This window comes from Cydia splendana, chromosome 3, assembly GCF_910591565.1.
Source record: "Cydia splendana chromosome 3, ilCydSple1.2, whole genome shotgun sequence".
Taxonomy (NCBI): Eukaryota; Metazoa; Arthropoda; class Insecta; order Lepidoptera; family Tortricidae; genus Cydia; species Cydia splendana.
Window position 1 is genome coordinate 9,891,593 of NC_085962.1, and position 24,895 is coordinate 9,916,487.

The window sequence follows — 24,895 nt, forward strand, 5'->3', positions numbered from 1 at the left end:
GGCGCAGCACGGTTCCATTTTTATCGTCTATCACTATGCGCGTCCCTTTCGCACTTACGTACTTGTTAGAACGTGACAGGCATGGTGACAAGGGATAAAAACGCGACCGTGCTAAGCCGCCTGGAAGACAATTATTAATTACTTACGCCTTTAACACTAGTAACATACTAGCTTTGTTCAAGAATGGAAAATGTAGACAATGAAAAAGCTAAATAATTTTAATTTCAGGGCCTAGCGCTCCTGGTTCTGCCCTTCTTGCCAGCGTCCAATCTCTTCTTCCCGGTGGGGTTTGTGGTGGCCGAGCGCATCCTCTACATGCCCTCGATGGGCTGGTGCATGCTGATCGCCCACGGGTGGCGTCTGGCCGCCAAGAAACACGCCAAGACGGCCGTGGCTGCACTCATATTTATACTCTTCGCCTTTAGTATCAAGACTTACGTCAGGAACTGGGATTGGAAGACTGAATATTCTATTTTCGCTTCGGGGTTAAGGGTAAGTGTGAAGTGAACTAATAAAAATATCCCCATGGTCTAAAAGGTGCTAACTGCAGGCAGCGCAATTGCATCCGGTGCCATCGAGATGGCCGCTGAAATTAACCGAAATATTTAAGATATCTTGCCCTTGCACTTCCTGATACTTTTATTAGGGCGACGGCTAAAACGTAACATAAACCTGTATATATTTTAGAACCTGACTGAGACAAGATTAGGATGATGATTTTTGCGTATTAAAGTAATAACAAACATTCCAGGTGAATCGCAACAACGCCAAGCTGTATAACAACGTTGGTCACGCTTTAGAAGCGGACGGGCGATACACGGAAGCCTTGGAATTCTTCAACACGGCCGTGAGCGTCCAACCGGACGACGTCGGCGCCCACATCAACGTCGGCCGCACCTACAACCATCTCGGCAAATACCAAGAAGCCGAAGAAGCCTATATGAAAGCCAAGTCTTTACTACCTAAAGCTAAACCCGGCGAGTCCTACCAGGCCAGAATAGCCCCCAACCATCTAAGCGTGTTCCTGAACCTTGCTAGCTTGATATCCAGGAATGCCACTAGACTGGAAGAGGCAGATATGCTGTACAGACAGGCGATCAGCATGAGGGCGGACTACACTAGGGCGTATATCAATAGGGGCGACATTTTAATAAAGTTGAATAGGACGAAAGAGGCGCAGGAGGTGTATGAAAAAGCGCTTCTGTATGACAGCGGCAATCCGGATATCTATTACAATGTAAGTTCGTCTGTTATGGTATGGTAATTATATGGTAGTTATCAAACTTTCTTCACAAATTAGTAGGGTAAAGGCACCAGTGATCATTCTAAAACCATTAGCCATAGTCATTAGCGTGTCTTTTGTGTATATAATTGGAATACAATATCGTTTAAATTGCCATATTGTTTGTAACTCAAGGCATATCAATTTAGAAGGGTTCGCTTAGGTTGAGTTAATGTTCTCGGCTAACAATAGAATATATCCTGTCAGTAGTTATAATGACCAATAAAAAATACTTCAATTTATGAATAGGTACATTTGCGCCCACTTCTTCACGGCTATTTCTAATTCAACCTCTCAAGTTCCAGCTCTTATCCAGAGACAATCTCTAAAGGCCTGCGCAAACCGGCGGAGCGCAGCGCAGATCACTTAAAATTATCAATGTATATTCTTCCCTATTTCAATTGACTAAAGCTAGTCTTAAGTTTTAGTTTTAGTTTTTTTTTTATATATATATATTGTTGGATTGACGATTATTGAATAAAATACTGGAATTTCAATTACATTCAGGTATAAATTTAAATGCTTTGAGATCGACCTCGGAGCATCATGGAAGATTGTTACTCCGCGGCATCGGGGAGCACGTTAGAGGATACCGCGGCGGTAGGCGCCGGCATGCCGCGGCATCCCCCGGTATGCGCCGAGGCCTCCTGAGTGCGCCAAGGTAGCACCGGGCCGACGGAGGAGAACTCGTACACACTAGTCACTAATCCCTTTTGATAGAGTACCCGCGGCGGCATGTCGCGGCATCCCCCGGCCTGCGCCGAAGTGCTCCCGGCCGCCAGCGCCGGGCTGGCGGGCGCTCGCCGTATCGCGGGGGATTTTACCTCGCCGGTGTGCGCTGCGCAGCGTAAATCCGCCTCGGTGCTCTGCGATGCTCTCCGCCGGTTTGCGCAGGCCTTTAGTCAGGAGTTTTTGACTTTTCATAAAATGTTGTAAGTATGAACGTTGAACATGTGCCATATCGTGTCAGTGGAACTTAGAGGTAACTTTTCTGCCGACGATAACGCGTCCTCGGGACTCCAAGGTTAAAGGTCGAGATTGATGTAAACTTGAAATGTTCCAGCTGGGCGTGGTCCTGCTGGAGCAAGGCAAGGCGTCGCAGGCGCTGGCGTATCTGGACAAGGCGCTGGAGCTGGAGCCCGAGCACGAGCAGGCGCTGCTCAACTCCGCGATCCTGCTGCAGGAGCTCGGCGCCGCCGACCTGCGCCAGGTGGCGCGCCAGCGCCTGCTCAAACTGCTCGACAAGGATTGTGAGACACAATACACAAAGTTTTATTTAAAGCACTGAGGGCTGCTACCGGATCCCGTGCTGCTACGCCAAAATGGAGGCCTTCCTTACTTTGGAAAAAATGCTTACAGTCAGCGACAAAATCGTCATTTTTGATATTTTCTGTTTATAATTTATTTATAATTTACAAGATTGCCTGTCAAAAATCAAAAGTGTGACGAAATTTTCTTGTCCGCAAAGACCGACCCAGGTTAGGTTAAGGCATTAGAAAAGCTACAAATTAATTTTCTTTAGCTATCTAGTCTATGTCACTTTTTCTTTTTTGTAAGTATATTCATTGTTATACTTACTTATAAATGTATACCCCACTTGTCCGCAGCAACGAACGAGCGCGTGCACTTCAACCTGGGCATGGTGTGCATGGACGAGGGCGACGCGGAGTGCGCGGAGCGGTGGTTCCGCGCGGCCGTGCACCTGAAGCCGGACTTCCGCTCCGCGCTGTTCAACCTGGCGCTGCTGCTCGCCGACCGCCGCCGCCCGCTCGAGGCCGCGCCCTTCCTCAAGCAGCTGGTGCGCCACCACCCCGACCACGTCAAGGCGTTGGTGCTGCTCGGAGACATCTACATCAACTCCGTCAAGGATCTGGACGCCGCCGAGAGCGTACGTTCGCTTTCACTTTTTACTCTGTCGCGCGTCGCTCGCTCGAGCTCATGACTCGTACGACACCATCCATACCGGACGAGATTACAATTGTTATTGGACAACCGCCGATTTTAAAGTAAAAATGTATTATGTAACGAAAGGGCGCGTGATTATTTTTCGTCCCCGACTATTTCAGGGGTCGGCAAACGTCTTAATAAATGATGAATTGTCTGGTACAGTGCTACCGGCGCATCCTGGAGCTGGAGGCGGACAACGTGCAGGCGCTGCACAACCTGTGCGTGGTGGCGGTGGAGCGCGGCGCGCTGGCGGCGGCCGAGGAGTGCCTGGCGCGCGCGCAGGCGCTGGCGCCGCACGAGCACTACATCGCGCGCCACCTGGCCGTGGTGCGCGCGCGGCGCCAGCAGGCCGCCCCCTCCCCCCCCGCCCCGCCCGCCCCGCCCGCCGCCGCCGAGGTGCGCGCGCGCTGGAACTACATCCCGCAGCAGCCGCCCGACCCGCACGAGGCCGACCCCGAGTAGAGCCCCGCCCGTCCGGTCTCCGCGCGGAGGCGTTCCGTTGACGATCAGGGTATTGAAAATTAAAGGTCGCCCCGCTCTCTCCGATCTGAATGTGACATATTGCTAATGACGAGCCTTCGTCTCTCCCGAATCGTAACTGGGCATTTTCATTTAACTTGTACTTAGCGCGTCTAACCGTTAAATTCCTGTAAAATGTATGGGATTTGACATTGACCGTCAGTTTTGTAACGATTGCTAACCGTACGTTAAAGGTGCACAGTTAAGTGAAAATGCCCACCTGTAAAAATCTCTATTTCTCGGTACCGCTCTGTGAGGGGACGAGTCGATTAATGGACCGCTAATGTCGGCTCCTAGTGGCCGGAGAGGATTCCGGTACTATCTTGTTATAATAAATGCGAAGTCGGGTCGATACCTTAAAAAAATACAAGACAAGACTGAGACTTCACAAACTTAACTAAATAAACGTCGTCTAAATAATTAGTCACCCCACTTTCGAAAACATCTCTATCTGCAGACAAGCGCCCGTTAAATTGTCTCGTTTCTGATGTACCGCTTCACTATTTGGAACTACTAAATTTCACCATTGTATTCTAACTCGAAATTATTATAATCATTGCAGTATTTTGGCTGTTATTATTAGTGATTTATTGATCTCATAAAATATTAATTTGCATACGACGCCTTTGAATATTGTTAATATGTACTTAAAAGTTGGACAAGCTTCGTCATTAGCCCGGTATACGGTATCTGTGCGTAGATATGATTTATAATAACTGTTTATAGGCATAATAGATGGGATTTGTATCATTCCAATTATAATCTATTTAACTTTGTCTAGTCAAGATGCAATCGCATTTGATATTATTTTGGACTTATTTTTAATGCATTTACGGATAAGTGATTTAAAACGATTCATTGTTGTAATACGTTGAACAACCTATGCTTGGAATAGACGTTGGGAGTAGCATTTAGATGAATGTGCCCCGCATTAAGCCAACCCATTTTAATAAGGCTATACAATAAACCTAGATATAAACAAGTTTCTGTCTCAATACTTGTGAACATGTTTAATATTAACTGCATAATAAAACGGCGAGATGATCAATGATAGGACTTCTTTTACACAGATGGAAGTAGCGAAGAGCGTTCAATGTATCTATAACAAACTACGCAATTTGATTCAATAAGTACGCGAAGGATTAAACCAGAGACAGTGATGTTAAATAGAAATTTCATTTATAATTAGACATTGGTCTAAGTTTTGGGCTTATAACCGGCGTGTGGGTAGCTTAGCCAGAGCTTACTTTGCGGCAGCTACGATAAGATAATATATTCAAGTCTCTAAGGTCAGGCCAAAGATAGTGAGCTGTCGAACTGCTAACGATCGGTTTGACGGCCGGAATAAGGTGCGGTACAAGACGAGGTGGTAGGAATGGCAAGAAAAGTCCTAGTTAAGGTTAATTATTTTCGTAAAGGCAAATGTTACTGTGTAATGGGTAAATAAAGTGATCGACCGTTGTTAGATTTAGATGTGAAAAATGTAATGTTGTTCATGTTTTAAGATAAAAGTAACTTTTGTAAAAACTGAATTTTTTACAATGTCTTGAAACATTTCTGGTGGGAACTCTGTAGGGTGTCAATGATTTGTAAGGACCCCAATATTATAAACTATTTGTCGTCAAAACGTTTATTTTTATAAAATAAAATGATGTTTCGAACAAGTCTACAGGTGTTTTATTTTCTATTTTATGCCGTTAATCCTATTCTTAGTAGGTACCTGTACCTACAAGGTACAATCGAGGACTGTTGAGCCACTTGCCACTATTCGTAACTTATCCGTGCAATACTAAAGATCGGTTCTGTGGCCCTAGTGAATAAGGGTACAAGTCACAGGCAGCGCAGTTGTATAAGGGGCTATTCATAAATTACGTCATTTCAAATTAGGGGGGGGGGGGGTCTGGACATCGGATGACGGTAGCATGAAGTAGGAGGAAATGGGGTCATTTGAAGCATGATTTTTGGATGATTATAGGGGGGGGGGTCCAAAATCGTCAAAAATCGATGACGTAATTTATGGACAGCTCCTAAGGGCGTAAGTTCCACGTAACACTTATACCCTTTTACACCTGAGCTGCACGTGACTTGTACCCTTTTTCACTAGGACCACAGGGTTGTACTCGTAAGAAGAAATTAGATAAGTGCGGACGAAATTATATATGATCATACTGCTAAAGAACATTGGCAAGTAACTTAACAGTACCTACACATTTGAGAAACGAAATGAAAGAACGTGTCGTGTAAAAGTTAAACTATATTGTTTTGTACATTGTACGATATTCAAAACAATATCGCCCACGGGTTTACACACAGGACTCTTACAAATAGTTAGTCTCTGGAATTGCTTAAATAGTAGGGAAAATAAGTGCAGTGAGTAATTGAGTATGCGGTTTTGTCTCAGGCGGTGCCGGTTGGCACGACTGCTCCTTGGATCGTACCAAGCTGATCTAATGACCTAGCCGCGAGATAAACTCTTGGCTACACCTCAAAAAGGGAGGGGGGGAAGGCGGCCGAAGCGGTCCATCGCGGTCAGTTTTTACTTACCTATAGCTATCAGGTCAAGTTGGGTATCATTTTCGTATAAATTAGGGACGAGAAAATCATCTCTGAATTAGTTAATAATTTAATAAAGGAATCCCTATGATCCAAGGCACAATCGTGCCAAAAGCGGCGTCGCCTGAAACAGCATACTGCTCTATACATTTCTGCACTTACCTCCCACTGTTACTCTCTCTGGAGTCCAATTCCATGCTCCATCCAAATGTTATCTATTGAAGATTTCAAATTTATACGTAGTGAGATTGATATCTCACAATAGATACATCATCAATAGAACCAGGAATTTTCCAACAAAGTATATTTTTAAAACAATACGTTCACAGTGTTCATATTGGGACTAATCTGGTACACAAGCGAAAACAGGACGATCTAGCGTTACTCGAGAGACTTCAACAATATAAATTAAGTACTATCACGGTACACAGTCTCTATTTTCACAATTTTAATACTTGGAACAAATTTGTGAACATAAAATAATTATCCGTTTCACTCTCCAGAATGTCAGGTTCTAGTAGAAATAATATATCTAAGTGTATAATAAAGGAATATAATTTAATTATTTACATTGTATTCTCACACATGTCCGCAGTCACCCGCGTCCCGATACGATAACGGCTATCAACTTACAAAGGTAATTAATTTTTTACTTAATTTAAACATTTGTTCCTGGCTATACAATAAAGAACTGCCTTGACGCTCGCAAATATAAGGCCACACCTTCCAATTTGACCTTTAATTAAACGTTAACATAAAATCAACAATCAACTCATCAAAAACAATGGGAAGGGCTCATAACTCGAAATAACTGATTGACACTAAAGGTTCTAAATAACAACGCACTGGTATCGGTACTTTAAAAAAGTGATGGGGTTTCATTCTCAAAATCTTCTTACTTTTACAATCCTAAATCTGACAAGAAATAGAATACAAACAGGTGTAACAAAGCAAACATTTAGCAAACCCATGTTGCGGTAAAATAAGCGACAGGACAAGTTTGCAGAATCAACTACAGTATGTAGACTTACGTTTGTTACAGTTTGTGTTTCCGCGTTATGTTTGCTAAATCTAATACTGGAAACTTAAAAAAAACTTTTATATTCGTTGTTATGTACTATTCTAATTTATATGTATAACAAAAAATGCTTTTAGTTTACTATATCAAATTCTAAACACAAAATGTTATAATCATCAAATACAGTAATGGCACTAGGTGACAAATTAACTAAATACCATGGTATAATAATATACTCCGCCTGGTACTCTATTCCCGTCTTTTCTAGGTCACCTAACTGACACAAGCCTACGTCATCATGCGACAGCGCTATATGATAATATGCGATAGCGCTATATATAGCGGCCATGTTATTGTGACGTAGGCCTGTGTCACTCTAGGAATAGAAGACCATGTTTTATTAGACCATGCTAAATACAAAATACCAAGAACAAGATTATTATTGAACGTAATTCCGGCAATGTCGGCGAAAAACTATATGTTAACAATGAAATATAGATACGCAGAAACATATATCATCCTAGAGGCTATACTTGCCGCAAAACTAGTGGCGAGTCAGGTCATTATGCCATCTCTTACACTCTTGGTTAATCTCAACAAGGGCAAAGGAGATATCATTATGAGCTCAGTCGCCAGTTGGTATTGCGTTAAGTATAATTCAAACTTACATTTCGACATCATCGCGTGTTGACAAGTGCGAAATGCTCGCGCGAATGATAACAAAAGTACATCATTTAGATACCAAAATGAACGTTCGAATTGGCCTCCTGGCCTTTGGGGAACTGGTAGATTTGAACGCAGGAAATTTTGCTTCAGTAAGACAATAAGGTGCAATAACTGCTCTTGACATTAAAATGACGTTGATAAAATCGATTTACCGGTGATAGGTAATTATTTCATTCACCCATATGAATAAACCAAACCTCTCAGGACATGTTTTATAAGAGACAGTAATATCACGGAAACACAACGTATTATAACCATTTAATCACTATAAAAAACGATTGAGATTTTTGTAGATTTTTCCAACAGATCAAACAATTTCTTACGTGGTACTATTTTCCAACTAACCTTTCAAATTAACTTAATTGGTTTGTATTCTCTACACAACAATGACCTTCTCTAAAATGTGGTCATGATCATTAATAAAGTAGTTATCTCAAGTAAGCTCAGTGGCGGATTTGCCCTAAGGCCAAGTAGGCCCGGGCCTAAGGCAGCAAGATATTAGGGGCGAGAAATTGTGACAAAAAATTCGGTGATGATAACAAGAAATAACTCATAATCTAGTAAATTATGATGGGTGTTGAGAAAGGGGCGGCTACAGGGCCTGGGGCCTAGGGCGGCAAAAACTGCAAATCCGCCACTGAGTAAGCTATTAATAGTAATATTGCTAATCATTTCAATGAAACTTCAAAGTTAGTACAGAAAAGTACCAATACGTACAAAGGGACAAAAATATATACACGAACTTTATTGTCGTATGGGAGTTTAGATAATTTTTACCCTATGTGCAAGGTACCGACATAGTGTAGACCTTGACTGTACCAGAAAGTGGGAGTTAGATATAAAATAAATCATTATAAGAAACTTAGAAATCAATGTTGATTTATGACCATAACCACAGTGACATGTGTTTGTATAAAAATATTCGAATAATGTATAAAAGTTTGAAGGCAAACTGGGTCAACTTTGGAAGTATAAAACCATTCATATGAACTATACATCCAGGTAAGTAAGAGGCTCATATGTCATCCACCGTCTCAACTCCGTGGACATATTTATCCGGTAATTGGCTGACATTTTAGGTTATCTGGCCAAATACTGTGACCAGGCTAGGTCTACCACATAACTGAGGTATGTAATTCTTATTTAGCAGTTATCCGAAATCGATGTAACATTTAAAAATATAACCCCACAATCTTAAGGAATATTTTATAACCAGGTGGAGAGAACGTAAGGCGCTAGCCTGACCTGTAGGTTCGATTCCTTACTGCTATGTCAGGAAAAGGCCTAATGTGATGAAAGAAAAAGTTTTGAGCACTATATGTTTTGACGTCTCACCTTTTACCAAACTTTACACCGTGATGGCTATTTCAATTTATGCTCCGATTTCAATGAACTTAACTAACCTGGACGCATAGCATTTAGTATTAGCCTAATGGTGAATTAATACTGGCATCCTGTAACCAGACAGGTACCACACGAGTATTCTGCCAAAATCAAATAATAAAGCCCTGAGCGTTCGCTCGCAAGTTGCCACAACACAGAACTTTTACAATGACTTTCGTTTCGCCAAATGGTTGTAAATGAGGGGTAAAGATGACATGTGTCCAGCATCAGCATTCAAACGATATGAGTACAGTAACAAAAGCAGATTAGTTAAGACAACTAAGTACCGTAAAACTTCCTAAAAATAATCCAGAATAACAACCATGGTCCAATTAATCTGATACCTATGTAAATATTTTTACTAAAACCTGTTTTATTCAGGTTATAAAAGTCACACAAACGAAAATGTTGTGTTAATTTTTAACCATAGGTAATTTTTATTATTGTTTTAGGAACCCTCCTATTATGATTACGATTATACTAGCCATCAACGAAAGTAGTACTTCCATGTAACTGTGAAAGAAAAAATGTACGATCCTAGTATAAAAAAGTATAGTAAATAATTTAACCTCCTGAGACTAAGGGTCAGTTGCACCAAACTGTTCGTACCGTTAAAGAGTTCGCTAATTTTTGATGTATGGAAAGTTTCATAGTAAGGCGCCGGGGCGCGCCGGCTGACGTTGATCAGTCTGTCAAATGTGGTTGGTGCAACTGGCCCTTAGGGTCGGTTGCACCAAACTGTTCGTATCGTTAAAGAGTTCGCTAAAATTTTATGTATGGAAAGTGTCATAGTAAAGCGCCGGGGCGCGCCGGCTGACGTTGATCAGTCGGTTAAATGTGGTTGGTGCAACTGGCCCTAAATGTACATTACAATGTACATATTCGTGCAATCTAATTTAAACCTTTCATGAACCAAATAAAGTAGCATTTCTTTTGTTTAATTGGATTTAAAAACAAACAAAATTCGTTCTAATTTACTTATTGAACAAGGTTCAAATTAAAAATTCGAAAACTTATAAATGGTGGGTTTTAGGAGGATAGATGAATAGACACGGCATCTCGAGGAAATGATATGAATTGTAAAGTTCTGCGCTGCGAGCGCGCCGGGCCGACAGTACCATACGCAAAGGAACAGTTCGGTACGATACATCTAGTCACTAACACTTCACTTGTACTCCTCGTCGGCCTCGAAGTCGCCGACGTCCTCTACCTCCTGCTGGGGCGCCTGGACTAAGCCTAGTGGCCCCTTTTTGTACGCCGTCATCTCCTGCGGACAATGGAAATAATCAAATGAAAACAGTAGAAAGGGAAACAAGATAACTATACGTTTTTTTTTCCTTAAATGCATAACTATGGGGTAAAACTTTTTAGGTGATGCTATAGCTATTGGCCCCTTCATAGTAACTGGTCACTCTGAACAATAAGACTTATATTGCCTTGTTTCTTTCTGCTTTGTTAACACCTAGTTTATTGACAAGTGAGGCACTAAACAATGGTTCCGTGGTATTACCCTCAATAATCTGATCAGACATGGTATAGATGCCTACGGCAAAAAAATAACAAAAGAAAGAAAACATATTATTTTCGTCGTTTTTGTTCAAGTTTTTGATGTGAGATTGGATTATAGGTGAACCAGGATCTATTGAGGGTGCGCCATGTTACGGAAATTTGTTGGTACTAATTTCTAGCAATGGCAACAATTTTAATAATAGACAACATCTACCCTCTATGATAGTTGTCAATATTGACAATGTAAACATTGCTTTGTCTAGTTTCGTGTGAATTATTATTAGACTGCAATAATCATGCCGAAAGTTTTAGATTTTACAGAGAAAAAGTTGTAAATAGTGTATATAGTTATTTATTGAAAAAAAAACGTGCGGGAGAGAAATTTCTTCCATTAGAAAACATAACGAAATTAGCACCTGAATTGACGGGTAAGTTTCAAACTTATGGACAAATGTCACTATAGTCAGGTCGTCACGATTTGGTTGATGTCTTGTAATAATTTGATTTGTGTATTAGGTGTATCGCATGCATCGGCATCACGGATTGCTAGCGAAGGGCGTAAGGGCGGAATTAAACGACCAAACCTAAAAAAAAAGAAAACATAAAAAGAAAATAGATTTGGGTGATTTTGATTTATGTGTCATACGTCGTAAAATTCACGAATTTTATAGCGTAAAAAGCGAAGAAATATCCAAACATCAAACTTCGCACTTATTAAAGTTGTCGGAATAAAACAAAAATCATCTGCCAATTTCCATTGTCCCCACTATACAAATTGTTGCTATATAAAATTCAAAACGAGCGCCCTCTTGACAATACTCCCAAAGTTCTGGTTTACCTATACTGTGTATAAGATATAAACGACCAAGAACCTATGTTTCAATACTTCAATTGTATTAGTATGATTTCGGTGTCTGGTAAGTAAGCAATAAACATGCATAATGCAGCACGGATACAATTTTAATGTTGATGGTAAGGTTATGATTGAACCAATTTAGCTAAATCGTACTGATAATGTATCTGTATGTATGTATGTGTGTAATGTATGTAATCGTACGAAAACATAAATTTGGACTGAGGTAATCTAATCCCAGAATAATTCGTTTAGGTTTAGTTTTACTTATAGTTCTTTATAGTATAGGCTTGTAAGTATTATAAATTGTAACTATAGTTTGATTAAATCATACAAGATAAGAAATTGTACATTGTAGAATAGTTATTATTGTGCTGTACATTATGCTGACTGTTGTATGAATTCACGACTTATTTTGTAAATGTATTAACAATAGTATTTGAATGTCTAAATAAATTATTCTTTCCCATCCCAGAATACTCATCTTCATATTGAATGTTGCCAAGATACTGAAATTGTATGTGCACATTCAGACACATTTTTCATAAACATGTCCACACACTATCTCCATAAACATCACCATATTCCTATTCACCAAATACATATGATTAAGTGTACCAAGAATTAATTTATACATGTGAAGACATTGCGAGTTGTTATACAAAATTAATTAAAATATTCCAATATCCAGGGGCATTATCCTTGAGGAAATCGCGTTTTATGACGAATGTAAACGAACTTTAACAAATGCAATGCCATATGAGTTACTATTACTAGTGGAATATGGATCAAATTCCAATGCAAAACAATTGGTGCCTTTCACTTTGAACAGGAATCGAATGTAATTTGTCAGCAGTGGTACGTTTATTGGTAATTCTGTATGAACACATATTTGCGGTTTTAAGTTTTACTTTCTAGGTGCAGCGGGACAATTTCGACTGCGGGGTAATTTCGACTAATAGAAATATCTTCCATGTTTTACATTTTTAGCTAGAGTTACACACAACTCACACAACACATCTTTTTCGTTATCTGGACATATATGGCAAAAAAACAAAAACCATGGCAACGAAACAACATCGTTGATATTTTACTGTAATGTATATCTTTTATTAAAATGAACAAATAAACAAAATCGCCTACCGATTCATCCACGCTGATCGCAATAGACAAGCTGCATTGAAATTTCGTCTCTGCGGAGACCGCAACGCGGGCCTGCGACGCCCACGAAGGGCGCTGGGGCGCTCCTAGCCGATTTGACGTCTGACAACGTCATCGAAGTGAAAATATTTACCAATCTAATGCAATTTTCTCTACGTTTTCGTCAAAATAACTTCTATTTGATATCGTGCAATCGTGATCTATTTTTAATCTAGTACTTAGCTTCTTTTTTAAGGTAATTTATTTAGTTACATAGTGTATGTGATTGTGATACTTTTTAGCTATAGGTACTGTTACTTATTATGGAATGCTGTGTATGCAACAGAAGTTTTACAACAGAAAAGGGCCTCCATATACACCAATCACGTATCCACCACGCCCGCATATGCCCTGTTTCCTCCCTTCCGAGTTCTCGAAACATCAACTCGACAACGCCATCATCGTACCCTGCTATTCCGCTTCAGACTCTTCTCGGACAGCTTAAAGAATCAACACCATTAGTTAAACGAATACCACGTGGTGCTAGGTCCGCAGTGGCTGAGGCACTGACCACAGCAGTAGACAATTGTGTGAATAACAATAACCTTGAGTCTTGGCAAAACCTACTAACATTTTCCTTTAAAATTCTGCATGTGTCCAATGATGACCATGACAATATTTCCCTTACTAGAAAAATTAAAAATAACATCCTAGCCCCTTGTTTGCCTACAGCGACAAGGTCATCCCGATCTCAAAGCAAGAAATATGATTTATTTAGAAAAGTCGAAGAGAAGCTACACGACGGGGATCTGAAGGGAGCCTCGCGACTCCTTTTCTCCAACGATACTCTCGCACCCGATACTCCGGAGACCGCGGCCGCGCTGCAAGCCAAACACCCCCCTGGCCCTTCATCCCCTGCCTTTGTAGATCCTCCGTCGGACGCTTCAGCCTGTCTGCACGCCACAGAGGATGCCGTGATGGCAGCTCTCGCGTCCTTCCCTAGAGGATCGGCGTCCGGCCTGGACGGCATCTCCCCGCAGCACCTCATAGACCTCACCAGTCATTGTACAGGTGTGGCTGGAGAACATCTGACCGCAAGCATCACAAAATTGGTTAACCTAATGCTGTTGGGAGATGTTTGCCAGGACGTGACATCGGTCATCTATGGGGCCAATCTTATTGCACTTACAAAGAAGGATGCGGGGGTGCGCCCTATTGCTATAGGCTCGACTTTCCGCCGTTTAGCTGCAAAAGTCTGTGTTCGGCTAACGCGCTCTAAATTACAAAAACTTTTTGAACCCGTACAGGTCGGTTTTGGTACCCGCGGAGGCTGCGAGGCAGCGGTTCATGCCGTACGAACTTTTATTCAGGGTGACATGTGTGAGGTACTGTTAAAGATGGACGTTAAGAACGCCTTCAATTCCGTAAATAGGGACACCCTGCTGAACGAAATAAAAATCCATGTTCCGGAAATCTACAATTTTCTTCTACAGTGTTACCACTCTCCCTCAAAATTAATTCACAAAAACAATGAGATCCTTTCGGCCGTTGGTTGTCAGCAGGGTGACCCTCTTGGGCCAGCAGTATTTAGTTTGGCTATAAATTCGATAATTCACAATCTAAATTCAAAATTAAACGTGTGGTACCTCGACGATGGGACAATAGGTGGAGATTCGCAGACCGTCTTGGCTGATCTAGTCAAAATTAAAAATCAGTTCCGAGATATTGGCCTTGAATTAAATTATAATAAATGTGAACTATACATCTCCGACAGGGCGGACCCGCTCACAGTATCGCAAATCACCCAAAACTTCAATAACGTCGCTCCGAATATCAAAATTACCCCCAAAGACAGCTTGCACCTGCTGGGATCGCCTATCTTTGACGAGGCCATCCCACCTCTAATCAATAAGTCAATTACAACATTCACAAATCATTCGGACCGCCTTACCAAAATTAATAGTCACTGTGCTCTATTTATTTTAAAATTTTGTTTGCTTCTTCCTAAATTTACTTATCTACTGCGATGCTGTCCCATTTGGAAATTCCCCAATATAATGAACACCATAGACTCCATTCTAAAATGCCAAATTGAGACCGTTCTTAACGTTCATTTTAGCGAGCAGGCTTGGACCCAGGCCTGTTTACCGGTAAGGTATGGCGGCTTGGGAACTCGAAATATTTCAGATGTCGCTTTGCCGGCATTCCTGTCCTCCATCCATAGCACGTCCGATCTCGCAGGTAAAATCCTGAAAGCCTCCACGGCTACAAACTGCGGGATCGCGTGTTTGGATGAGGCCACGAATGCTTGGCTGGCTGGATCGAGCCCAAGCTTGCCATCCAAACCCACACAACAAAGAGCATGGGACACAATAGCCTCCGTTGCCACCCTGAACTCTCTCGTGGCAACATCTTCAGGCAAAGACCTCGCGAGGCTCTTAGCCGTGTCCAAACCAGAGTCGGGTCACTGGCTTCACGCCTATCCCTCGCCCAACGCGGGTACTTTAATTGACCCTGGTACCTTGCGCATAGCCGTTGGCCTCCGGCTCGGAATCGAGATATGCACAGACCACACTTGTGCTTCTTGTGGGGCCCAAGTGGACCGGCTTGGCCACCACGGCCTTTCCTGCTCCTCGGGCGCCGGCCGCCTGTCTCGCCACGCTGCCCTCAACGACATCCTTAGAAGGGCTCTTGTCAGTGCCGGCGTCCCCGCAGCTCTGGAGCCCCGGATCGCGCGGGACGATGGCAAGCGCCCGGACGGGATGTCGTTAATCCCATGGAGAATGGGCCGCGCGCTGGTGTGGGACGCTACCTGCGCCGACACGTTGGCGGCGTCCTACATCCAAGCAACCAGCAGAAATGCCGGGGCAGCGGCGGACGCCCGAGAGCGAGCTAAGGCCCATAAATACAGCTGTCTCGGCGCCAACTACGAGTTCGTAGCTTTTGGCGTCGAGACACTCGGACCGTGGGGTAGAGGAGCGCGTGGGCTCCTTAAGGAGCTTGGTAAGCGGTTAAGGGAGGCTACAGGGGACTCTCGCGCGGGCAGCTTTCTCGCGCAAAGGATTGCCATCGCTATACAGCGCGGGAATGCTGCCTGCGCGATGGGCACCTTGCCGAGGGGCCTAGGCTTAGAAGGTAGGTTTTAGGGTTTTTTTTTTTGTTAGGTTTAGTTTTAGTTAATTTATTTTATAAGCTACTTGTATTAAGTTTGTTGTATAATTGTGTCTTTTAATAAATATATTTTCCTATATGGCACTCAAGTTAAAGTTGTCAGACGATTAAATGGTGAATAGTTCATTGTTTTATAAGGGGGCAAAGTTGTTTGTTTAACCCTTCGTGCTAATATTTATGCACTATGTACATACTTACCAAAAAATCACAAAACCTAATCTAAAATGTAACATACATAAACAACAACATACATATGAGTCGCTTAACTTCAAACTCGGGTAAATCCATCTGTCAGATTATGCGATTTTGTACTAAGAAAAGGTAATAGAGTAGATATTTGCTGAGAGGGTCGAATGGATTTATCGAGTTTGAAGTTAAGCGTTACATATATACATAAGTATTTAAGTTTCATATTGGTCTGGTATTTGGCAATATTTTTTTTTTTACATTATTAATTTACCTCCGACGGGACGGCATTGTCCCCGTGGTCTCGGAGAAGACTGGCTAAAGTTGACATCAACATCTAGCCGCGCGAGTTTTTCGAAGTATACTTGGCCTTGTTTATCAGTTTGAACGTTAACAATTTAATAATGTGTAAAAATCGTGAAAGTTTAAATCAATGTTTTTTTTTTTTTACTGAGAGTCGTTCTTACCCTGTCATATCTCGCCTTGTCCTGCTCGGAGAGCGCCTCGTACTTGGACTTGGTCTCCGGTACGGCGGCGGCCCAGCGCCGGCCCAGCTCCTTGGCGATGTCGCCCATCGAGTACTCGGGGTTGTTCGCCTTCACCTTCGAGCGCTCGTCGTTGCAGAACCAGAAGAACGCCGACCTGTTGGACCGGCAACTTCAGTTGTCATACCACAATAAGCTCTTTAAACCCCCCCTCCCCCTCAATAGGCTACATTCCTACTAGTCAAATCAGCTTCTTTTTTAGAACTGTCAAAACGATTTGCTAATATGGAATTTATATGAAAACGAATATACTGACGTCACGGTAAACTCACCTACTTTTTATATTTCAATCCGATTTATTAAATACAAATTGTGTTTAAAAATAGCTGCTATCTACTAATAATTATCTGGTGCTTTATTTAATATGAATATAAAAACAGTAAAATAACAAGACAATACGAAATCTTATACCTTATTATATATTTCGGTGATCTCGGAAACGGCTCTAACGATTTTGATGAATCTTGCTATATGGGGGTTTTCGGAGGCGAAAAATCGATCTAGATAGGTCTTATCTATGGGAAAACGAGCATTTTTAAGTTTTTATACGCTCCCAGATATTATGTAAACACATTATAAAAAACCTAACCTAAGCAGCGACAGCGGGGCAGGGCCCAAGCTGCCGGTGGCCAGGGCCGCAGAGAGAGGAACCGACGTACTATACGCGCCATGTCCAACCTACCGCCTTCGGCATCTATTTATTTATTTATTTTTATTATTACTTGCAAGGTGTCTCGGAAGACCTCTTCGGAGATGGTGGTACGAGCTTAACGCCTTTAACAAAGACTGGTAGGAGACATCAAGGGATAGGAGTACGTGGAAGAAAAAGGGGGGATATTGTCCAGCAGTGGGACTCGTAAACTAAATAAATAGTACAACTTATTGTTACAGCGGCAACATAAAAACTATCTCAGAGAATTTTGCGTACCCAAAATGGTTCTTGAGATTGAGCTTGCAGACAGACGGAGGGACAGAGTAAGCTAGTAATAGGGTTCCAATTGTCACTCATCGGATACTGAACCCTAAAAATTTGATTTTCTGTAAAACAATTATAAAATCTCAAACTATATAATTTAATCTATGGCAGCCTCTTCAAGAACCTCATGAGGAGACTTAAACCACGATATTGAAAAACGTGCCGAAATCAAAATAGGTAAGTATTTATTTTATCACCACTCAAATATGACCTAACAATTCGGGCGTGACCATACATGCCAAAAAATAAATGATATTTAGGTATTTGGCGCTTTTTAATCAAATGGTTTGTCTCCCACCTGGGCAAGTCTCCCGGATTCCCCCTACGATAAATTGTGATTATCAATAACAAGTGACGTGACCATAAACTCACAGCGAACGCTTCGGCGCGTTGGGGTCCTTGTACTGCTGGCGGCGGCGCCCGCGGCCGATCTTCACGTCCTTCGGCGGCACGTAGCTCTGCATCTCCAGGTCGTACCGCTTCTTGTCCCCCTCTGCCATCTCGTGGAACCTCTGCTTCTCCTTTTCTGACATCGTCTGCCAAGGAAATTTGATTGTTTCTCAAAGCAAGTATACTATACAGTTGCAGTCCGTGAGGCACAGAACATACACTATGCGACGAAATTAAAAACACGTTTTAACAATCCTGACAACATACCAAAAACAATCTAACGTAATTTAGTCGGATTCATTGTGGCCCACCATGGCTTGGTGGAGAACAACTAAACGTCTACCGATTTGACGTGTGACTTGGGACTTTTTAGAAATATGAAGAAATGAACATTGAAACTATGAAAAGGACAAAGAATAAAAGCGCTTTCTCTGCTACTCCTGCTGAAAGTTCAAAAATACCATCTCGTTCGGTCATCTCCCATCTCTCCCCTTGTCACCTCTATAGTACCTATCGTTCTTCTGAGGTTCATTTATAGTTTTACGATGTTTACACTTCTTCGAGAAGAAGAATGTGTACTTAGAACAGCTAAAATACTTACATTCCACCGCTCCGCACACTTCTTCAAGAAGGCAGCGAACACAACATTCTCATCAGGGTGTTTCTTCTTATGTTCCTCACTTCAGGTCTATATGAAGAGAGTGTACTTAGAACAGCTAAAATACTTACATTCCACTGCACACTTCTTCGTGAAGGCAGCAAACACAACATTCTCATCACGGTGTTTCTTCTTTCTTATGGTCCTCACTTCAGGTCGACATGAACATTGTGTACTAAAAACAGCTAAAATACTTACATTCCATCGCTCCGCACACTTCTTCGAGAAGGCAGCGAACACAACATTCTCATCAGGGTGTTTCTTCTTGTGTTCCTCGCGGCAGGTTTGCACGAAGAAGGCGTACGCGGTCATGCGTCCGCGCGGCTTGTTGTAGGCGCGTGCGCGCGGCATCTTAGCGGCGGTCTTGTTCGCCGACTGCGCTATTAACGCCTGCTGTTGCTGCTGGGCTTGCTGCTGCAGCTCCTGGCGAATATAAAAGTTTATTGTCAAAAAATGTATAAGGCTATGGGCGGTATAGTCGGACAAGGTAAAGCAATGGTTCCTGAGAGAATTTCTGATAGGTTATTACATACAGCTTCCAAGGGGCACCAATATTGACGCTTGTTGGTGTTATACCGTGTCTTTTTATCAAAGAGTGTTCAAATAGTAATATGATGTTACAAACCCTTATGTGAAAAAGAAAAGCGCAAAAAATTGGCACTTACTTGTAGTGTTGCAGATTGCTGTTGCAATGCAGCCTGTATTTGTTGTTGCTGTACAGCCTGCAAGTGATCCTGCAGTGTTTGCTGCTGTTGCTGCAACGACTGGGCAACTTGTTGCTGCAACACAGCTTGCGCTTGTACAAGGGCCTGTGCTTGAGCTTGGCTCAATGTCTGCTGTAAACTTTGTTGCAGCTGTTGCTGCTGTTGTTGCTGCTGCTGCTGTTGTTGTTGCTGCTGCTGCTGTTGTTGTTGTTGTTGTTGTTGTTGTTGCAGCATCTGCTGCAATGTCTGTTGTTGATTTTGCTGCTGCTGCTGTTGCAAGGTTTGCTGCAAAGTCTGTGCTTGCTGCAACTCCTTCCTCAAGTTCAGTTGGATGAGCTGCTGTATCTGCCCCTGCTGTTGTATGGCCTGCTCCTGCGACTGCGACTGCAAGGACTGATGGTTCTGAATACCATTTGCCTGCTGTGCGCTTTGCTCCGGATCTGGACTTGACTGGTTCTGGGACTGTAACAATAAAAAATACATAATTCAACAATATTCAATGTATTTTTTCTAATTTCATTTGGAAAATTTAAAGAGGTTAATTGTAATAGTACAGTCAGCAGCAGAAGTTGCTAAGCGGGCGAGATGTTCAAAATTACGTTGACACGCTCTTATTCTCTTAACAATAAAGTCACGTCAAGATCATTTTGAACACCTGGCCCGCTTAGCAACTTCTGCTGCTGACTGTACCTATCTGGTAATATAATATTCATTATATAAACAATCAATATACTTAAAGGTCATTTTATTGTCTTAAAATACATTAAAAATTCGTTGATAATAATCCATACATCTATTTGAAATTTTGAAGATTATTGTCAGTAAAGGTAATTTTGTAATGTGAATCCCTTAGTTTTCTAATGTTTTTTGTAGCTTATCAAGTTATCATATTAACAGCAACGGCTTTAAGCAATATAGTATCCCATATTTACTTCAAAGTTCATTGTCTTCGAGAGTGACTGGCATCAGAGTTGAACAATTTTAGGCCAAAAAACTGGTTTTCTGACCATAACTTTTGTGTTAATCTAATCTAATACCTTTAAACGAGCAATTCTTGTTTATTTATATATATATTTTGGGGATCTCGGAAACGGCTCTAACAATTTCGATGAAATTTGCTATATGGGGGTTTTCGGGGGCGATAAATCAATCTAGTTTTTGAGTTTTTATGTTTTCTGGGCCAAGCTCAATCTCCCAGATATTTATTTTAAAATTAAAACCCTAGACACGTTTTTTGAGATGTCAAAGACAAACCCAAATATGTAGATTTTGTACATGTAAGATCCTTCACAGCAATCTAGTTATGTAAAAAGTGTTTTTTAGACAATGTTTAAAAAAAAACATTAAAAAAATAAGTATTCATTTCATTCAAAATCCGGTACACAAAAATGGAGATAATAGATTGAAGAATTGATAGCCGTTTGACTTATAATCTATCTGTAGTAGGAGATATGATTCAAAATTTGTCAAAAATAGATTAAATCCACAGGTAGCCCCTTAACAAAAATCAAATGAAACCAACTTTGAAGATAGAGGGTTTTTAAACTTTATATGACTTCATGAACATAATATACCGAGTGGGCCCTGTAACATCAGCAAATAATTAAAACATATATTATATTGTACATACTCCTGAAACAGTAAAACTATTGTCTAATGACTTTTAAAAATTGTAAGTCTTATGATTTCCTATTTTTCATACAAATTTACTATCTTCGATGTATGCTAACTTCATGGTAATCAACATTGCTTGTCACTTTACAGAATTTGCAATACATTTGTACCTCAGAATGAATTTTAAGGTGTACTAAGAAACAAACCAAATGTTAATTAGGGTTCCGTAGCCAAAGGGTAAAAACGGGACCCTATTACTAAGACTCCACTGTCAGTCTGTCTGTCTGTCAGCAAGCTGTATCTTATGAACCGTGATAGCTGGGCAGTTGAAATTTTCACAGATGATGTATTTCTGTTGCCGCTATAACAAATACTAAAAAGTACGGAACCCTCAGTGGGAGAGTTTGACACACTTGTCTGGTTTTTTTTTAATCGCTGAAGAAATGTTGGTCTGTTGAAGAGCCTCAAGTTTAATTTATTTCATTTTTGTAGGTGGAGCCCAACTCTACAATGAAGATATTTTATTCCATTACCGATTTTCAAAACATAGTTGTATCTTCGAAGATCTATGGTTAGGGTGGTATTCCATCTATCTAATATCTTGGTCCAATGTCATTGTGTCTCACTCTCTCATTCGGTAAAATGTGAGACAAATAAACATTGGACAAAGAAATTGGACAGATGGAATACCACCCTTACTTACGTGGGTTCTAACCTTTAAATGAAAAAAATACCGAATGATCGGAATGATCCTCGCATTCATTCGATACTTCTTGAAATAGTACATTACTAACTAAAATAATTTTAACACAAAACACACTATTCACGATGTTATAGTAGAATTATATAAGGCAAGTTATGATAAGAACTAAAAATGTGGGTAACTGAAGCTACTCAACTTTAAGATTGATATCAATGTCCTAAAATACACATACCATTGTACTAATTATCAAATAAACACACGTAGTGGATGGACTATTTTCCATATCGCACACCACCTTTACCGTTACTTGAATCCAATTAAGAATGAAAGAATTAAATAAAGTTCAGTGCTTTTAGCGGGTACCTACTCAAATTATTTTTAAGTCCACGGCTCGGCTTTGGAGGCAGGAATCCGCAGGATGTTTGATTGGCAAGCTGTCACGAGTGTCAGTGTCATTAGAAAAAAAAACACTAACAGTCGACATTTAAAATGAAAATTACCGTAAGTGCAAAATGTGTTTTGTGAATGAATGGAATTAAATGAATGACGCAAGAAATGGATATTAAGTGAATGGATAGTAAATAACACCTGTAAAATTGTAGCTCTATAAATAGTGACTAGTTTTTAGAAAAATATTAATTTTAGATTAGCTACCTAGTAAATTCTAGTGGAAATTGAAGCGAAAGAAGGTAAGTACGGCTTATGCGGTTTATCTTAATTTTATAATTATTTTTTTCTACCACATACTTACCAAATAATATGTACCTTTAATATTATAATCTTATTTAAAATGAAATAAAATTTACATCTGCGGCTGTTCGTAAAGCTATGCACTTACTTTAAACCAGTCCCTACGTGTGGCCCAATGCCACTTGCAACAATAATCACAACAAATACGGGTTTCAAGTTGGTGCCTTCACTGCCTTTGTGTTTTGTAATAGAAATATAAAGTTAATAATGAATTACATTACAAATACTACTTCTAGTTTTTTAAACATAGTAGGTATGTTTTTCGGTCAAACACTTTTGTTGTTTTGGTATTTGATGCCAAGAAAAAAACTACCTGTTTATTTTACTTATATAAAATACGTTCGATTATATTCACATAAACTAAATAAATTATAATACAGTATATTAAATCGGTTTGTAGATTTTAGAAAATCAGTCTTAACACAAAACAATTCAGTAAAATAAATGAAGATGATTTACCGCCGGAGAAGACGCCTGTTGGTGAGAATCAACTGATCCTGATGCATACCACCAAGACTGTTGAGGAGATTCTTCTCTGTTATTAGAGCCAGATACAAGGCGGTAATCATAACTAGATGTAGAGTTATCACCGCCATTATTTGAAAAACCTCCAGTCATTTTATATGTATATAACTGATGCGTTGCAGCAGCTGTGCTTCGTGCAATTTCCTCATTTATTTGTTGTTGTTGCTGTTGTTGCTGCTGCTGTAGATCCCCTGCGCTTCCAGGCCACCACGAGGCCTCATCGCGCGCACCCCAAGCGCCCCCCGTCGCGCCCCGATCCCCCATTTTACAATTGCCGCTTTAGACTGACCAGTTTCTTTATCCTTCCTTGCGGCTTCAAAATGATTATTGGGTTCTTGAAGTTCTACCAATCATGTCCCTTTCTTAATATATAAATCCTTGTACTTATACTTCACACAATTTCGTTACCAAAAGGGTTTTATGTTTTAGTGAATTCACTCTCACTTTTAACAGAAAACCTTGATTATCACAAAAACTCAATATTGCCATGAGTTTCACATAAAATATAAGTCCATTTACATTGTTTAGCAGTAATATTTAACAAATTCTTGCGTGATCTTTAATCGAAAAGCTGCCGGCTTTAAGTTCTACATACAATCCACGCGCGTACGTTTTGTCTTCGTTCCTTCGTACTTTAAGTCAATACAGTTGGCAACGTCGCATAACGAGACGCTAAACAAGTGCACACTGGCGCCCCCAACGCGCAGCGGCTACACTGAAAACATTGGAATATACACGAAGAGAGACCGACTGCGCACGAAGTGGCAACGAAGCTCGTCCAGTAACCGGTCAATAAGGCGATTAGCGCAGCTACGGCGATCCGCGTCGGTACTGAAGTCCTTTTGTTTTTATTTACGTCATTATAATTATGTATTATTTTCGTAACTCCAGTCCAGTATAAGCTAAAACTTCAAAGATTGTACGAATTAAATGCATTTTCAGGCTTGGGGCTACGTTTAATGTATTCAATGAACATACCTAAATAAAGGATATTATTATGAGTCACAAATGGAAAGGCTAATGTTGGATACAGTATCAACATTACTTAACCAGTTTGCATAACAAGCCAATTAATGTTTTTAGTATTAATTTTCTATAGTGGTTAATAGGTACATATATTCATTGTTTCATTATGTCATATTTTATTTTGTCATTTCAAAAAATTGTTTATAATAATATATTTGGGCATTTCTATTTAAAGATTTACCAAAAATTTTTGTGTTAGAAGTGGGAATTTTAATATTATTTCTACTCAGAATCACAAGCTTTTTCCATTTTTACTGAGAGTAAACGTGTCCTCAAAATTTTTGATCCATTTGGTTACGGTTTTCAATACAACCTTCTATGACCGTAAAAATTTGTATGAAATTATGGGGACACTTTTTTCTTGTATTTCTTGCAATCGAAAGGGCTCGTGATTCTGAGTGGAAATAAGTAATATAAAAACTCCAAAATCTAAAATGTAAGTACAACTTTAAATGGAAATGCCCATTTGTAGTAATAGTGAAAAAAAGCACTCTATTATAAGGGGTCATCCATTAATTACGTCACACGAATTTCTAGGTTTTTTGACTCCCCCCCCCCCCCCTTGTCACATTTGGTCACATTTGGCAAACCCCTCCCCCCTAGTGTGACGTCACATTTTTTCTACGAAATCGCCAAATCGAATTAAGTAAGTACCTAAGTATTATTAATATTTTATGAAAATATTTTTGACGATATCAATATTAGTAATTTTATAAC

The 24,895-nt window shown here is 40.5% G+C and overlaps 2 protein-coding genes across 5 annotated transcripts in view; one reads left to right on the forward strand and one right to left on the reverse strand.

Annotated features, from left to right (window-relative positions):
• LOC134806492 (protein O-mannosyl-transferase Tmtc3) overlaps positions 1–5,415 on the forward strand; it is a 161,036-nt gene extending 155,621 nt beyond the window's left edge. The window contains exons 8-13 of one of the 2 annotated variants that reach the window (XM_063779764.1): positions 229–492; positions 752–1,237; positions 2,346–2,532; positions 2,890–3,170; positions 3,392–3,556; positions 3,626–5,415. In XM_063779764.1, the coding sequence (XP_063635834.1) occupies positions 229–492; positions 752–1,237; positions 2,346–2,532; positions 2,890–3,170; positions 3,392–3,556; positions 3,626–3,691 (1,449 nt within the window). In that variant the 3' untranslated portion in view covers positions 3,692–5,415. Of the gene's footprint in view, positions 1–228; positions 493–751; positions 1,238–2,345; positions 2,533–2,889; positions 3,171–3,391 lie in introns of both variants that reach the window. The other variant, XM_063779763.1, reaches the window with a different exon arrangement.
• A 569-nt stretch (positions 5,416–5,984) lies between these two features.
• On the reverse strand, positions 5,985–23,431 carry LOC134806501 (high mobility group protein DSP1-like). Of its 3 annotated transcripts, XR_010146539.1 has the most exons (7): positions 23,087–23,431; positions 19,522–20,022; positions 19,055–19,279; positions 18,181–18,344; positions 16,755–16,929; positions 7,726–10,695; positions 5,985–7,529 (listed from the first exon to the last, which is right to left on the reverse strand). XR_010146539.1 is itself a non-coding variant. In XM_063779779.1 (6 exons), exons 1-6 carry the CDS (start codon positions 23,414–23,416, stop codon positions 10,594–10,596), a joined length of 1,497 nt encoding a protein of 498 aa, XP_063635849.1. In that variant the 5' UTR covers positions 23,417–23,431; the 3' UTR covers positions 5,985–10,593. The 3 variants fall into 3 exon arrangements, 2 of the variants coding, with proteins under 2 accessions (XP_063635849.1, XP_063635850.1); XM_063779779.1 differs by having other exon boundaries at positions 5,985–10,695; XM_063779780.1 differs by lacking the exon at positions 23,087–23,431 and adding an exon at positions 22,110–22,175 and having other exon boundaries at positions 5,985–10,695.
• Positions 23,432–24,895: the final 1,464 nt, after the last annotated feature.